At 36.2% G+C, this 16,836-nt stretch overlaps 1 protein-coding gene across 1 annotated transcript; it reads left to right on the top strand.

Annotated features, from left to right (window-relative positions):
- The first annotated feature begins 29 nt into the window (after positions 1–29).
- LOC118157244 (probable tRNA (uracil-O(2)-)-methyltransferase) lies at positions 30–15,847 on the top strand. Its single transcript, XM_035311503.1, has 11 exons — positions 30–464; positions 2,510–2,627; positions 3,471–3,690; positions 4,913–4,981; positions 7,317–7,424; positions 8,326–8,397; positions 10,386–10,492; positions 11,078–11,261; positions 12,338–12,725; positions 13,647–13,763; positions 14,359–15,847. The coding sequence occupies exons 1-11, from the start codon at positions 80–82 to the stop codon at positions 14,589–14,591; spliced, it is 2,001 nt and encodes a 666-aa protein (XP_035167394.1). The 5' UTR covers positions 30–79; the 3' UTR covers positions 14,592–15,847.
- The last annotated feature ends 989 nt before the right edge of the window (positions 15,848–16,836 follow it).

The raw sequence follows: 16,836 nt of genomic DNA, 5'->3' as shown, positions 1-16,836 counted from the left end.
CGTCTCCGTCCCCGCCTCAGGAACTGACGGGAGTAGGACGCGCCCCGTCCCGCCTCCTTCCCCCCGCCAGCAGGCGGCCATGGGGCCGGTGGGTACGGCGGCGGTGCGAGATGGCGGCGCCGCGCTGCCCGGCGGCTTCTGGGCGGCGGTGCGCGTCTGGCTGGAGAAGCCGCAGGTGGCCAACAGGCGGCTGTGCGGCGCTGCCATCGAGGCGGAGGGGACGGTGCTGCTTGGGGAAGGCGAGGAAGGGTCTCCCCGTCTCGCCACCGAGCCGGGAGGAGGGAGAGAAGAGGGGGCTGAGGAGCTGAGCCGGCTGTGGAGGGAGGTGAGCGGGCACCTGCCGTCCTCCCTCACGGCCCGGGGCCGGCCGGGCTCCGAGCTCCGCGCCGTGCTGAGGACGCTGCTGCCCCGAGCGAGGCCCGCTGGGCCCCCCGCTCCTCCGACGAAGGAGCTGGTGGTACAAGGTGAGCCCCCAGTTCTAGGCACCCCGTCTGATTAACTGGGGAGACTAGGGCCTGAAAAAGGGGGGATGAAAATGGCTCATCGTTCCGTCCTCCTTAGGGAGACAGGAAGCATTGTGCGTCGTGTGAGCTCCTGTCAGGAGCTTCCCCCACAGAAACACTGCTTGTTGTGCAGACCTAATAACAGGTTTGCAAGGAGTGACTGTACCCTATGAAAATGCTGAGTTAGTTTTAAGAAAATATATAGACAGCTTTTGCATCAGCCTCACCACGGCCAAACTGCTTGTGCCAGTTTGCGTGCTGTTGGTTTTGCTTCAAGATGAAGCGTGACTTTTTGTCAGGCATTTACATTCCATGGTGGAACCACACTGCAGGAAATCCTGCTAGGACTTAGAGTGGTCTTTCTTACTATGTAAAATTCCTTCTCAGTATCTATGAAGCCTTCAAAAAAAGTATATATTTTAGGTTTATTTTCTTCTGATGTTGTAAGGTGATGTTCCTGAGCTACACCTGGAAAGCTTATGTTTAGGAAAAAGCCTAGATTTTTTTAATTAATATGTTTAAAATAGAGCTATTGGAACATTGAGAGGGGATTGACAAAGGATAGGTTGAGAAATCAAGACTTAATGTTTGCTCTGTTACTAATCATTCTTTTTCATCTCACTCAAAAAAAAATTGGAGTCCATAGATATTTTGGTTTCTTTAGTCAATGTAATATTTTCATATTTTGGAGATTTGCAGTTGTCAGTTTTGATGTTAAGCGAAGGATCAGTTTCAAATAGGGAACTTAAATTATTCTAAAGAAATACCCTTGGATAAGCATTGCTAAGAGGTTGTTTGTTTGTTGTTTTTTTTTTTTTTGCAACTAGTGCGTAGATTAATAATGCATACATATGTGCCATATCAAAGAGTAAATCCTTTTAGAGTAACTTTATAGGAAGGATATAGGGAGTAAATTTGAGATGGTAAAAAGTAGTAGCATGTGAGTACTAGATTGTATCATGCCACTTGTGTTTCACTGCAGTCTCATTTGTTTTTATTTGTAAGTTGTTTCAAAAGAACGTGTTCTCTCCCTCTCTGTTTTCCTTTGTGTAGGAGTTAACTGATAAATGCATAAATAATGTTAGAAAATGTAACGTGTTAAAAGGTGCAGGATACCTTCTTTAAATATGGTAGAAGCACTGAAGGGCATGGCCAGCTGTTACTCTGCCCATCTCAACTTTTCCAAAATCTGTGGTGTTTGGAACTTGAGCATAAGCATTTTATTACACAGGTGATAGATATTAAGGTCAGTAGGGTGGCTGCTGAACATAACTTAATACATAACGTAATTACATGTGCCTTTACCTAAAAACAGGTCTTCTCAGGCAGCCTCCTTTCAGAGTTACAGGGCACTAATTTAGGCATAAGTAGTGTTTGTATGTTGCTGTTATTTTTCTCACGGCTAGGTCCAGGAACTCTAATTGGGAAAGCTGATCTTGCTAAAACTGAAGAGCAGCTATACTTCATCATAATCACACAGTAGATCCTGTGTTTGAATACAGAAAAAGTGATATTATCCATAGTATTCCATAGTATTATTATTCCTGAATTCTGCACTTATATTTTCTCTAATGTCAGGGTGAGTATGTAAGTGCAATAAATTGGAGTGTGCATTCTGAGACTCCAGATGCTTTCTCCTTCCACACAGGGCATCAGTTTTATACTAGAAAATCTCAATGTCTCTAGCTTTTCAGATGTTTATAGATAGTGAATAAGGTTAATCAGCAAGTGAGTCTTGCTGATTAACCTTATACCTTCTGGAAAACAACATGCAGTGGAGTGCTAAGAGTAGATCTGCTTCTCAGTGTGTCTGATGTCTGAAATTATTAAACTCCTTGAATTCCCAAAATTCAGCATTGTGGTTCTTCCTGCATTGTCCTTGATGTTGCCTCATTAGTATATGCTTAATGTAGCAAGAAAGCAAAAGTGTGTGTGTGTTTTTGGTGCTAACCAGGATGGTTTGTCCCATGGAATAATAATACACCACCATTTACATATATTTTCAGATGTTTACAATAGAACTGTGACCTTTCTGCCTTTGGAGGAAAACAAGGAAGGAAAATACCAGATTAAAAAGTGCAATATTTATGAAATTCAGCTTACGCACATAAAAGATGAAGAATGGTAAGTGAGAGTGGAAGGAAACCCTGAGTTACTGTAAGAATCATATCATGGTTTAGTGTTGGTGTCCATGTGATTTGTTTTTTTATAATTTATGTGATTAGCAAGTGGCATAACTGGTGTGATCTCAGTGCATAGTGTTCACTTAAAAATTATATGTAAAATACAAAAATCAACACAAAACACATCTATTTCAACTTCAAATGTAATGTATTGACTGTATGTGTATGTGGTATGTGTATCCTCATCAGTAGGAGATGACTATGTCTGTGATGGAAGTTAGGTTCTGTAGGTGTTAGTGAGGTTGAAAGATGAAAAAGAATTGCTCTTTGGAACCTGCCAAGCTTCAGTCATTAAAATGTGTGGACACCTTGGTCCTGAGCGTTGAAGGTGTAATTGCTCATGCTGACAGCTTACATAAGTAACGAAATCTAAATTTAGAGATCAGGAAATAGTGAAATGTACCAACTGATTATATATTTTGCTCCTAATTTTTGTTTGTTTTCATGAGTTACCCACTTCTTAGCATTTGGAATATTATGGTAAACCAGGTTGTTTATTGTATGTGAGTCTTTAGTCATTGTAGTAAATCTAGTGTAGACTCTCATGGTGTTTGAATTAGAAAGTAATGAGCTGCCTAACAAAATCTAGGAACGACTGTTTTATTATTCATTAACTTTTATTTTCCTTCTGTTTGTGAGTTGTGTTTACTTATTCCTCAGTTTACTCGTATGCCTTTTTTTGATCTTCCGATTTTTTTTTCCACTTTATTATTTTCTCTACTCTTGAGTTAGTGAGGTGTGAATACACTGTATATTATCTACGTTTTTTATTTTATTTTTTAAGGTCTGTGTCTATTGTAGCTCTGTCTTCAGAAGATTGGTTTTCAGATGGAATTACATACCCCAAACTAGCATGGCTTGGAAATGAGCTTTTGCCCAAACTGGCTAAGTGGTCTGTGGAGCAAAAGCACAGTGAGTTTAGAAGTACGCTGTCACTCATTTCTGTAGCAAAGTACAGCAAGGTTTATCAAAACCTTAAAGAAAAATACAAGGAGATGGTAAAGGTAAGTTTGGCAATAAACGTAGTAATAACATGCTTTTCTGCCGTTGTTCTTTGTTTCTGTTACTTGTTTCCTGAAACTGCTTCCTCCAATATTTTTTTAAATAAAGGAATCAGTTTAATTAAAATGTATGCACTATAGTTCATTGGATTGTTTTATAGTCTTTACTGCATATGTAGAGGAAAAAAAATAGTTTTATAGTATTGGGAAGAACTGAACTGGAAAACTTTGAGCCAAATTAACACTAAATATCTGGTGGTATTAGACATGTTCCACAATGTTTGCCTTCCAAAAAGAAGTAAGCAGTAGGCCAGTGCATGGAAATTGTAAACCATCCACACAATAAAGCATAAATATAGTATGTCCTTCTACAAAGCATCAAAGAGTCAGGAAGCAACGCTGGTTAAAAGTCTGTTGCTTCATTTACGTTTTGATGCATTCATATGCCTTTCTGAGTCAGAGCAGCTGTGTTTTAGTAGTCTTATCCTTGGGACTCCTAAAAATGACCTTCTTAAATGCTGTATGATGTAGTATGCATCAAACTATAGAAACCAAAGAAATTGTTAAATGCTTTTATAAAACATTATGGAAATGTTGAAAGGTTTCACTGTTGATGTTTCTCCACTAATAGAAAGATGTGTGTGACAGGAATGTTTGAATTGTGGATAAGGTAATGGGTACATTTTTTTTTTTTTTTTTAGCTCTGCAGTAGCATTTTGTACCATCAAATGTTTTAGTCTGTCTCAATTTTTCATTTAGAAAATAGGGATTATACTTTTTCTGTCTTTCTCCTTCATATTTTGATTCTTCATGTTCCATTTTGCCAGGATAGTTCCTCATCTTTTGAAAATAAATTTATGAATACTGTAATAATGCATTTAACAGGAAGAATAATAATATTATGGCTCTGAGAATTAGAATAAAACAATCTGGTCCATTGCAGATCAGATGCAGCGGGTTACTTGCAAGGTGTGCCTATGGAGCTGTAATGTTCTTGGAAACTTTATTGACTGAAAGCAGACATTCTTTATATCAATATACTGCTGTGTGACTCACAAAACCTTAGTCTTTGTTTACGTTTTTTATGTATATTTTTACTCAGTTCAAACTGCATGAAGTGTAGAAGTCTATTGAAGAAGATGAGTATCCAGATCATTCTGAGCTCTCTTTGCGGTATTTTAAGATGTCATAAAAAGTAACAGATTTATTTTTTTTTCTCCTGAAGGTATGGCCTGAAGTAACAGATCCTGAGAAGTTTGTATATGAAGATGTTGCCATTGCTACTTACTTGCTGGTAAGTTTTTATTAGTGTTTTCAAGCATAACTTGAACCTAAAGTGGAATTTGTGGCTCAGTCTATTTAAATTGAGCTTGTATTAGGATCTTCTTTGGTAGTACTCTCAATGGCATTTCAGGGATTTATATATAGTAACTGATTTAAAAAAGTAAGCATTTTATAACAGAATTTGAAAAAATAATAATGTGACAAAGCAAGGGGAAAAAAGAAAAGCTTTTTTTTATACCGTGGCATACCACAAAAATTAAGCACAGTAACAAAAGTAAAATTAGAGGAACATTAACACTTTTTTTGAAGACTTGCAGTCTTCTGTCATAGGATGTTTATGTCACTCAGACAAGCTGTAGTTCTTTTGTTTGTTTTAAAGTGGTTAGAACAAAAAGCACTTACGTACCAAAGAAATAATGATTAGATTGTCCAGTTTGGAGATGAGAAGCTACCGTCACTATGTAGGCACATCAATATTTTGACTGCTATCTAGAGTGCAGTAAGAGTATGTCTACCTAGAAGTATAATGCAGATACCTGTTGCATCTCCTCTAAATCAGTACTTGTAAACAAGTTAACTCGTTTACAGATCTCATTGAGGACTATTTTACTTTGCTAATTGTTTGTTTAAACTTAGAACCTCAGTTCCTTATCCCATATTTTTTTTAAAAAATTGAGGAAGCCTGACTGACTGACATAGGCTGCTCTCAAAATCGTGAATATCATATTGATGCGACAGAAGATACTTCACTGGATAAATGATCATCATGACATTGGCTTGTGGAAGGAGCTATATAATAGACTTTTATCATTTTTTCCCACCATGACAGTAGTAGTTGTTGAATGTTGAAAAATTAGAAAATTGAATCATGTACATGAGGAATTATAATAGTTATAACCCCAGGAAAATTCTCCAGTGACACTGCTGAAGATGTTGTGCAGAGAAATTTGCAAGACAGTGTTTGTTTACAGTCATAATGTTTTTTAGTTGAAGTAGAAGTAACATTCCAAAAGTTATTAAAGTGATCCAATAACTGGCTTGTATAAATGAAAGCTTAATATATTAATAACCTAACCTCCATAACCATAATCAGATATGAATATGTAATAGCTCATTATTTAGAAATATGTTAAATGAGTGATAAAAGGTCCAATGTTAAATTAATATGGATTTACAGTATTTAAATTGATATGATGAGGGGAGGAGTCATCTGACCCCTTTATTATACTCTGCAGTCATATAAACATTGCCTACTGTCAAGACACATTACTAGAGAAGTATCTGTTCAGTTTAAATCATAAGAAACTCCTCAAGGGATTGAGGATGGGTGTGATCTGTGTAGGAGGTGATTAGAGCTTTCTGGGTTACGGTCTGGAGTGCAGAAGTGCAATGATTGCTACATTTTAAAATGTAAACACAAACAATCTTACAGTTTATCTGGAACTTCTTTTTCTCTGTCTAAACTGACAAAATAACAAGTAGCAATGTTACAAATACTATTTTTTGTGGTTAAATATTCTTGACAATTTCTCTTATCCATGGGGAAAATAAGAATTAAGAAGCTACAGAGGACACACTCATTGAGCAAAAAAGTTTGACAGGATTAAGAGGAGACTAATCCATACTCTGCAGACAAATATCCTATTATTAAGATTAGCAGTTTCCAAATTACATAACTATGTAGGAGTAAATACTTACAGAAAGAGCAGGGGCTAGAACTGGACTAAAAGCTTTGAGGTCCACTCTAGCTGATTAAGAATTTGGGGCAGTTGACTCTTGCAAAGTAAATTACATTTTCTTGACTAGGCTGTAGAAAGTGATGTTGCAGTTCATAGCCAATTGATTACAAAGGACATTTTGCTTTTTATTTTCATCTCTGCACCTGACTCTTTCTTTTATACAGTGGATATAAAGGCTTCTGTAGTCTCACATGTGGAGATACTGTTGGAAATTTAATTGCTCTTTCCTTACGTTAATCTCTTGTGCCATTTGTTTTCAGCAGCTTATTTTTACATTTATGCTTTCCCTAGCCCGGCCTATATTAATTTCAACTTCAGGCACTCAGAAGTGAATGGAGGATGCTTAGCATTTGGAAAATGCTCGATACGTTGAAACATAATCTTACTCCCTTCATTAGCAGTTTTAACATGTTAATTTTAACATGTTAATTTTAACATGTTGTGTTGTTTTTTTTCCTTCTCAAGCTGCTTTCTCTTTGAGTGCTGTGTCTGTCTTCTGTCACTTCTTCACCCAACATTCTCCTTTCAATTCGTACATCTTTTTACTGCTTTCTGACAGGGAAATCTGAGAGTATAAGTCTACAATGTTTTCTTTTCTTGTCTTAGATTCTCTGGGAAGAAGAAAGAAAGGAAAAAGGATTGGCCAAGAAACAGTCATTTGTAGATCTAGGATGTGGAAATGGTCTACTGGTCCATATTCTATGCAATGAAGGGGTAAACAGAGTACATTTTAAAACAAAAATAAATCTTGTTTTGCTTTCCTTTGGCAGGCAAATAGTCAAAATTCAGTTAATTCTTGTCATTAGAACAAGACTTTGTTACTCTTTAGTTATCAAAAAAAAAAGCAGAGCTTTAGAAACCTTTTAATTATTATTTTTTAAGTGGAATTGATTATCATGAAAAACATTATCATGTTTTTCTGAGGTAAGAAACTCAAAGGGAAAAGAAAAAGTAATATAATTTAGTAATGTTGTAGATCTATTAAAAATGAATGGGTAATGTTAACATAAACATTCTTATTTGCAGTAGCCTTTAGATGTTTTTCATAAAGTTAGTTATATCAAACTGAAATCTACTCATCAAGGACTGAAAATGGATTTCTATATCTTTAAAGCAATTATAGGATTTTTTAAAATTATTTTGAAAAGGCCTAACAACATACTGTGTTTTTGAAGTGAAAATGTGGCAACACCAAAATTCAATTTCTTGAGGCATAGTTTCTGAAAAGAAAATAGTAAAAAAAGCTCACTGAGATTCAAGAAAAGTTGGGTCAGTCTGTTTCAGAAAATGTTATTTGTTATTTCTTCCACTTCTGGGAAGATACCATAAAAGTTGAGAGCCAGATTTTCCAGAGCAATCTCAATAGCTGTGCCCAGATCAATTATCAATGTAGTTATATCTTTAATGTAGCCTTTGCTTTCCAGTCCAGTGTAGAAGGGAAACAAGGGAGTAGAAGTATGCAATTTATGCCGAAATGATGAAGCTGTGTTTCGTTGTGTGTCCATATTTTAGTGTGACTGAAGTAGTTTATGTTAATATGTACATTTAGTCAGCTTGATTGAGAATTTCTACTAAAATTGGTACTTAAAAATGATACTTTGTTCAAATATTTCAGCACTCTGGTAGAGGAATTGATGTGAGGAGAAGAAAAATATGGGACATGTATGGACCAGAAACTCATTTAGAGGTATTATGCAAATGTATGTCAATCTCATTCATTTGTAACTTTATTCATTTGTTCATTGCTTCAGGCTGTGTTGATGCAAATGTAATTAAAAGCACTGGGTTATTGACAATTGTCTAAAGCAATGTGTGGGTTTGGTATGCTGCCACTCGTATGTCCTAAAGGATTATAAAGTAAGCTGTAGAGGGGATTAATAGAGCAATGCTATATCATATGCTTGCTTATTTCCAATTTATTTAGTTTTCAGCTGAGAATGCTAGCATGATTTCTTATTGCTTCTGCAGACATGCATGCTATGAAACTTGATTTTACTGGAAGTTCAATAGCGAGCAGCTTTATTAGCATTTCTTGTACATCACAAAAGATGTTAGTTTCCAAAGTTGTGAGTAGTTTATTCATAAATTAATAACAAAATCACTTGGAAAGTGATTATGATCTTAGAGTGCTCTGTACTCTTTTGGGACAAAATTGTTGAACCTCAAAGGAGCCAATTCTTCTGCTGTTCCAACCTTGTGGTAAGTCATTGCAATAACAGCCTTCCAAAAAATGGACAGAAAAATGAGTCTGAAAGAGGGATTGTATTTCAAGTTCTCCATTCTTGTTTTTATGAGGACAGGAACAATATGAGCACAGGCACATTTGCTTCAACTCTAGCTGTTTTTTGTTTGATGTTCGTTTAAGTGTGGCAGTGATGAACACTTGCCCTTTGGAGGTGAAGTGTTCCTGGTTTCTTGTTCTCTAGGTTTCTTGTTCTCCAGACTCCTGGAGTTTCTCACCTTATTCCCTCAAAAATTGTCAGCTTCCAATATACTAAAATACTTTTCTGTCCATAGCTATTCTCCTGTAGGCTTGGTTGAAAGTCAATTCGACAAATCTTTAAATGCTAACAACTTAACTTTACATCAACAAAAGAGCAGCAGCTTTCATGTTTGGGAAGTGGAGCAGTCATGTTGTGCAGCCTTCTCTTTGCCACCATGCCATTTTACGTATAGATTGCCAAAACTTCCAGATTCTTTTTTTGCAGTCTGCAATCAGATCTTCTTGAAAGGCTTCAGGAAACAATCCAAAACACCAAGTTTTAGTACTCTGTCATTCCAGACAATTGTCATTGGCAAAGACAAATGTTAAAGGCACTCTGGAACTTTTAAAATTTATCCTGTATGAGCTGTTTGTGCTGTTTGTTTGATGTTTTTTGTTTCTTGTGTGTTTTGTTTTTAACGAATAGGGTATTCTTGAGATTAATAACTATCTGTGAGTCAGTACTGTGGTGGCAATACTCATGCTGTCTCCTTACTCCATATGTTATGAAATAACGCAAGCAAAATGCTATCATAAAGGCTGCCAATGAAGCCTTCTGTCTCTGACGTATTGCTTCCCTATTTCTACTCCTGATATTGCATGTATCACAGGGTAGCTCTGATACAACTTGGATGAGAATGTTCTGGCAAGGTACACAAGAAAAAAAGTGTTGGGCTGGATTAGGTTGATTATAAACAAATGGTAAGGTTGAAAGGTGGTATTTTGTATACTTGGATTTAATTTAGGAAGTGCCTGAGAAATAAGAGAAGATAGTATGGGAGCTGTGTTTTGGTTCATTGCTGTGTGAGACAGAGACATAGCAAATGAAGTGAGTCTCTGAAAAACTGGGCCCAGAAATACATGTGACAGGAGAATGGCAAGAAATCATAATCAATGAATAAGATTTGTTAACATATATTTAGGATGTCAAATACCTTCATCAGACTTGCCATTCCACTCTTTGTCTGACCAATATGTTGTGGGTGGTTGTTGCTAAATTAATTCTTTGTAGCTATAAAAAAATACTACCTGGCAAAACTTCAAACTGAGAAAAATATTGACGGCTTCTGTGGGTTCTCATTCACCTTTTATTTTTCCTGTTGTAGAATTTTATATTGTTGTTTAGTGCTTTATTGACAAATAAATCTAAAGAAACCTATATTAAATCTTACTTCAACTTTTATTTTTTTTAGGAATCATCTATCATGCCGGGTGATAGTCATCTCTTTCCAGATACTGATTGGCTGATAGGAAACCATTCAGATGAATTAACACCATGGATACCTGTAATTGCAGCCAGGTACTTGGTGGTGGTGGGGAAGCAGGAGGGAAGGAATAAAAACATAATTACCTATACTTGTTTGGTGAAAACTGCTGCTTTTGCATCCGCATCAGGTGTTCTTGCAACTTTTGCTCCTTGTGATGCCAATTGATTATTTTTACAAAATGATTTTTTGATGTGGAGAAGCACAGAAATAGTTCTTATTTTCTCATGGAATTTAGTACAGCATTTTGCTTTTGAAGTTCAAACTAAATTTTGTATTTATTCCTTAGACAGGAATCTAGTTTTAAAATAAAATACTGTTAGTCCTGCATTTCTCTGAACCGTTCTGCTTATCACAATCAGCAATAGTTTGATACCTAGAGATTTAGTCCTGTAGACAGTGATGGTACAGTAGTTTGCTATAGCAAATACTTTATGAAACAGTGATTTTGAATATACTAATAATTTTTCTGAAGGAGTAACATATAAATAGTACTTCATGAAGATCTATCACCTTCATAAAGATTTCCATCATTGCCTGTGTCTGGGCTATTTCTTAAATTTATGTGTGTTATCTGAAATAACTTCCCGTTCAGCAGTTAACCGTTATCCTTCCCATAGGTCTTCCTATTCGTGTAGCTACTTTGTGCTGCCATGTTGCTTCTTCGATTTCCATGGAAAATACAGCCGAAGACAAAGCAAGAAGACACAGTACAGAGAGTATCTTGATTTTGTTACTGAAGTGGGATCTGTATGTGGTTTTCACGTGGAAGAAGACTGCCTTAGAATTCCATCAACAAAAAGGGTAATTTTGGACTCTGTAGGGCTTTTATTTTTGAAGATGCTGTCTGAAGCTGGGCTTGTTAACAAACAAAAATCAGAACAACTTTTTGCTCAGGCAGCTAGTGATAGGACACAGAATCACAGAGTGGCCGAGGTTGGAAGGGACCTCTGAAGATTATCTAGTCCAACCCCCCAGCCAGGCAGAATGAAGGGAGACAAAGGGGAGACAAACTAAAAGAGGGGAGATTTAGATTAGATTTTAGGAGGAAATTCTTTACTCAGAGGGTAGCGAGGCACTGGAACAGGCTGCCCAGAGAAGCTGTGGATGCCCCATCCCTGGAGGTGTTTACGGCCAGGCTGGATGGGGCTTTGAGAAATCTGATCTTCTGGGTGGTGTCCCTGCCCATGGCAAGGGGATTGGAACTGGGTGATCTTTAAGGTCCCTTCCAACCCAAACCATTCTATGATTCTGTGATACTTCTTTATTTTGTGAGATTGGAGCATAGTCAGTTGCATTGCTTCAGATAATACGCTTTGAAGATAGATTAAAAATACTCATGGGTTTCTTGGGTAATCTGCTATATTAAAGTTAACATCATAGGTTACAATCCTAAATACAAGAAAGAGTGCAAGGATTTATGGTTATTTATTATACTTGTCTGTAAGATGGAAAACTTTGTCTTTCTGCCTTTGTTTTTCCATCAGCCTATGTTGGTTAATTTTATTTAACTTTGCTGTTTTTTCATGTCACATGAAATTCAAACTGAAATATTTCTGGAGTAGAAAGCGGTGTTCAGCTCTGATTTTGTAAATAGTCTGAGAGTCAGGAGCTCTCTCTTTGGCCTGTGCTTGTATGGCCAAAAAGATGGATTATGACTTGGTTACTGGATTTCTTCTGTAGCACCAGTATTTGAAAACTAAAATGAAAAAATACCCTTAAGTGTTAATGAGCATTGAGTTCTAGTGGATATCTCCTGTACTTTGGTTTAGAAGCCTAATAAAACATATGCTGTCTGGTGGGGGGGCTGTATCTAAGTATGGGGACTCTGTTCAAATATTATGATACAAATAGTGATTTACCTATTTCTGCTAAGATAGGTGTGCCTTATTGGAAAAAACAGGACCTATTCAACTACAGAATGTGCTTTGATTGACAATCAGATAACACGGTATATTCATAATCGTCAGACTTGTGCTGTGGTTGCATGTGACAGAGGAGTTGGATTTAATCATAAAGATTGCTCTGATGTATGCAAAGAAGCAGGCTCGGGACTTTCTGACAATGAAATGGAAACTTCTGGTAGAATTTGGATGCCTGGATTTCAACCCAGAGAAAAAGTAGAACAAATCAGAAATTGTGCTGCCCTCCCTCGAGATTTTGTAGATAATGTGGTTCTGAATGTGGCAAATTTGCTGTTAAATGCGGTCCCCCAAAAATCATGTTCTAATACTCATGGTGGAAATATGAATACCTGGAATCAAGGAGGTGAGATTATCTTTCTGCAATGCTTTCCGTTACCTTTTACCTTTGCTGATGGAGGGTGTTTTTTCCAATGAATTTACATGTTTGTAAATTTAGTAATAGACTTTAGGAAATACCATGAGCTGAAAAAAAAAAAAAAAACCTTTGATTGCTACTATATAATGTTTTATTGCACTCTGAGGTGCAAATAAGGCACATAAGTGTATTTTGAAACTCCTGTCTTTGCTTGTTTTTCTTTTACTCTACACTGGAGTACTATGGCAGAATCAACTTAAACAGGACTTCTCCCTGTTTCACAAAACATAACTGCATCTAAATTGGGGAGGATCTAAGTTTATTTTTGGATAGTGACATAATAACTATCTATAATTCTTGAAGTGCTTTGAAGTGTCATTTAGTTACAACATGATTAGGAATTTTTAGTTGGCTTAGCATTAGAATGAAAAGGAATGGAAGTTGCAGTTTATTTTATAGTCACTCAATAAGTTTCATTTTCCTGCACCCATATTTATTATTTACTGTAGTTTGTTATATGCTACAGGATATGCTATGTTATATGCAGTTATATGCTACTGTTAAAGGAGAATGACATTTTCTTTCTACTACATGCATGTAAACTTCGTACTACATGCATGTAAACAGTGCTTAGCACAATGAGGATTACTGCAAAAAAAAAAAAGCATGGAAAGAAAAAAATACATCTTATGTGAAAATCCTATTTGAGACCTGTAGAATGAGAAGTGCCATTTTACAGACAATATACATATATACAATTTAGGTTTGTGATATTGGGAGCACAAAATTGTTACAGTACTCCTATATAATTCATATATTTTGTTCATAATCATTAATTTATTAAAACGTTAGGGTTTTCAAGAATTTTAGATACACACATTTTTATAGCTACACCGTTATTTATTACAGAAAGCCTTTCCTTGAGAGAAGTAGCAGAATATTTAAATAAAGAGACATTAAAGAGGCTGAAGAGTGAATATGGAGGCTTACAGACACTGCTCAAGAACAATCATCAAGTATTTGAAGGTAAGGAGTAGATAGGCATTATTTGTTTGGCTTTGCTTTTAAACTTGACTGTTAAACTTGACTTGATAAGTCACTACTGTAGTGTGGAAAATGCTCTTTGCAAGAGCATTTCTGTGTTAGAAATGTCAGTATTAGAAGACTTAGCTACTTTTTTTTTGCTGGTAATTAGTTTGAATATAGAGTAATGAAGTGTTGAACAAGGGAGGGATTATAGTTCTTAAAGTTCAAACTTTTTTTCAGAACTTGCAATCTAAATTCTGAGGGTTTTGGTATAAGTTATCTTACCTGATATATTTTAAAAAAACACACCTCTATGAACCCTCTGAGGACAATAAAAAGGTGCCTCAAACTATTCAGCACAATGGTAAAACATCTCACAGGGAAATTGATCAATTTTGCTTTAGACCATCTCTATATTACCTCAGTTCATTGTGCACATCTTTCTATTTCATTACAAATAGTACATTTGGTTTTGCCTGAGTGATCCATTTGCAGAAAATATATGTTATTTGCTCACTGTCACTATGCATTTTTCCAGTATGATTCCCATGGCTGTCTATTAACAGCTGCATTTTTGTTTGTTTTTAAATCTTAGTTCTAAATGGGAGAGTTCATATTCGTGACTGGAGAAAAGAGAAGCCATCAAGGAAAACTAAGCCTGAAGTAAAACGATACCTTTCAGCTGAAGCATATAAAACACGTCTCTGTTGGTTTTTCATTCATCATCCTAATGGTTGTGCTTTGCCTTCTGAATCTTGCCCATATGCTCATGGGACTGAGGAGCTAAGACAGTCTCAGACTATTAAAAAGAAAAAACATATACAGTGATAAAAATCTGACACTTATGTTTAGGTTTGTGTGCATAACTGAATTTGACTGACTTTGGGATCACTTAGTGCATGAAGACATGTAAAGTTTGGAGTTTTTTTCTCATTTCTATGTATCTTATTTTTCTAGTTGGTTTACAAGTTCTCCTGTACTTTAATTCTTTTGTTATTGACATGGAAAGGTTATAGTAAAGTATATACATACTTCTGGATTTTGTTTATTTTCTTTAAAAGAATGGCTTGACTGACATGGATTTGTCTAAGTGCAAAAGTTTATGTTCTTCACAGTCCTCGATCACATCAAATTAACATGATGCATTTGCAAACCCTAACATTTAGTTGTTTTGCTCAATACTTTCCAGGATGATTTATGGTTTCTTAAAACTCACAGTGTCTCTTGGGAGTAGAAATGGAGAGGCTTCACTCATTTCTGACTTGTGACAGCCTCTTTACTGTGGAGTAATGCTAATTATTATCCTTCCTTTCTTGGCCAGACCTAGTCTAACAAAATGATAGTTGGACTGAAGAATAACATTCTGGGAAGTTACGGAGGTTGGAGAAACCGCATAGGAACTGATTACAGGACAAGTAGGTTTAGGACTATGGGTGACTAACACATGTAAGAACGCATGGACTCTGAATCACAAAGAATGGAAATAATTCAAGACCAAGCAAACAAACAGTGAAAGATGACACTGGAAAAGGTTTACAAAAGTTTCAAAGCCACTTTATTTACTTCCTTTGCTTTCAGCCAACAGATTGCAAAGAACTCTCTGAAGTGTCATGTTCCTCTCTTCTCTTCCATTTCTCTTTTGATCCTGGAAAAAGTGGCTCTTGGTAGATAACAGCTAACCTAGGTTGGTTTTTAATTACATCTTTTCAATGAAAGGGGAATGAAATATGTGTCTGGCTCACTGAAGTTACATCCGGTAAGACTAGTATATTTGTATATTAAATTTAAAACTAATTTTTGTTTTTCTTTGTGCAATGCTATGATAATTAGTATATTAGTATAGTACGCTACTTCTGTTGTATAGACCCAGTTCCCTAAACTCACCAATATACAGTTCTGTCACAGATTCCTGATGGCTGTTTTTTCAGTTTGGCATTGCTGCAGGTGACAAGCCATCCAATAAATCTGTACTTTCCTGCTCTTTGGAGAGGTGGTAGGAGAACGCTCTTTCCCCTCATTTTGGGGTAGAAATGTTAGCCTTGTATAATTCCAAAAGTAAACCTGAAGGCAACTGCCAAAAGCTTTAAAAAAAGCTCTATTTCGTATAAATGCTGTATCTTGTTGCTTTGTCTGTGATACACCATCTTAGAATGGCATTAATATGATAATTGACTTTGGCAATAGATGAAAGCTGATAGTAAGGATTGGTTTTAATAAAAACCTGTTTACCCACAAGGCATTTAAGCATAAAATCTCAATCATTGATGTGACACTGTCATTTTACTGCTAGGTTTGTTATCATCACTACCCATTAGTTAATTTAGCTTTTTTTGAAACCTTTCATTATAGAGGGAAACGGTTGCTGTTGTAGATATGTCACGAGAGTGAGAGCATGAGAGACAGAAGAGTTGGATGACATTGTAATCATAGAAATACTGGGATGTAGAGATTTTGCAATTGGATCTGTAGAAGAGTTACAGTTTCAAATAGTCTGTAGTTGAATTTTCTAAATAGAATAACAAAAAATTTGAATTTTTCTCTTACACCTCAGTAAAGGACTGAATTTTTGTTTTACATCAAGTCACTAAAACTGAAATGAAGTCACAAGACAGTATTTTCCTTATGGAATGTCTGAATGTATCTTCTGGACAGTCTACTTTCTGGCACATTTCAAACCAGTTCAGTTTTCTGTGTTTGTATCATCTGCATTGTCTGTTTATGAAGTTACTGTCAGTATTTCATGTTATGTTATTAGGTAGCCCGTAGCCCATCGAGGAGTTCTTACAGCTTGTCTGACAGCAAATACGGGCCTCTGGGCATGCTTTGTAATAAAGTCATGCTGCTCATAAGTTTGGGGGCTTGTTTGTTCAGATTCAGAGTTGTAAGTGTTAATTAATACTTAAATGATCTTAAGGGCATGCTGTTATGAGCTGAAATCTATCTTTATCTAGCATATAAAATAAGCAAGAGTGAGCAGTCATCAGCTTTGCTGAAGGCATCATAATGGCAAATATTTCAAAGTCAACAGAGATAAAAAATAAAATCTGAGTCTTACCAAGTGACAGCTAGAACA

The sequence above is a fragment of the Oxyura jamaicensis genome, assembly GCF_011077185.1.
Source record: "Oxyura jamaicensis isolate SHBP4307 breed ruddy duck chromosome 4 unlocalized genomic scaffold, BPBGC_Ojam_1.0 oxy4_random_OJ91465, whole genome shotgun sequence".
NCBI lineage: Eukaryota > Metazoa > Chordata > Aves > Anseriformes > Anatidae > Oxyura > Oxyura jamaicensis.
Note: the sequence above shows the minus strand (reverse complement) of the source record. Positions and strands in the feature narration are given on the sequence as shown.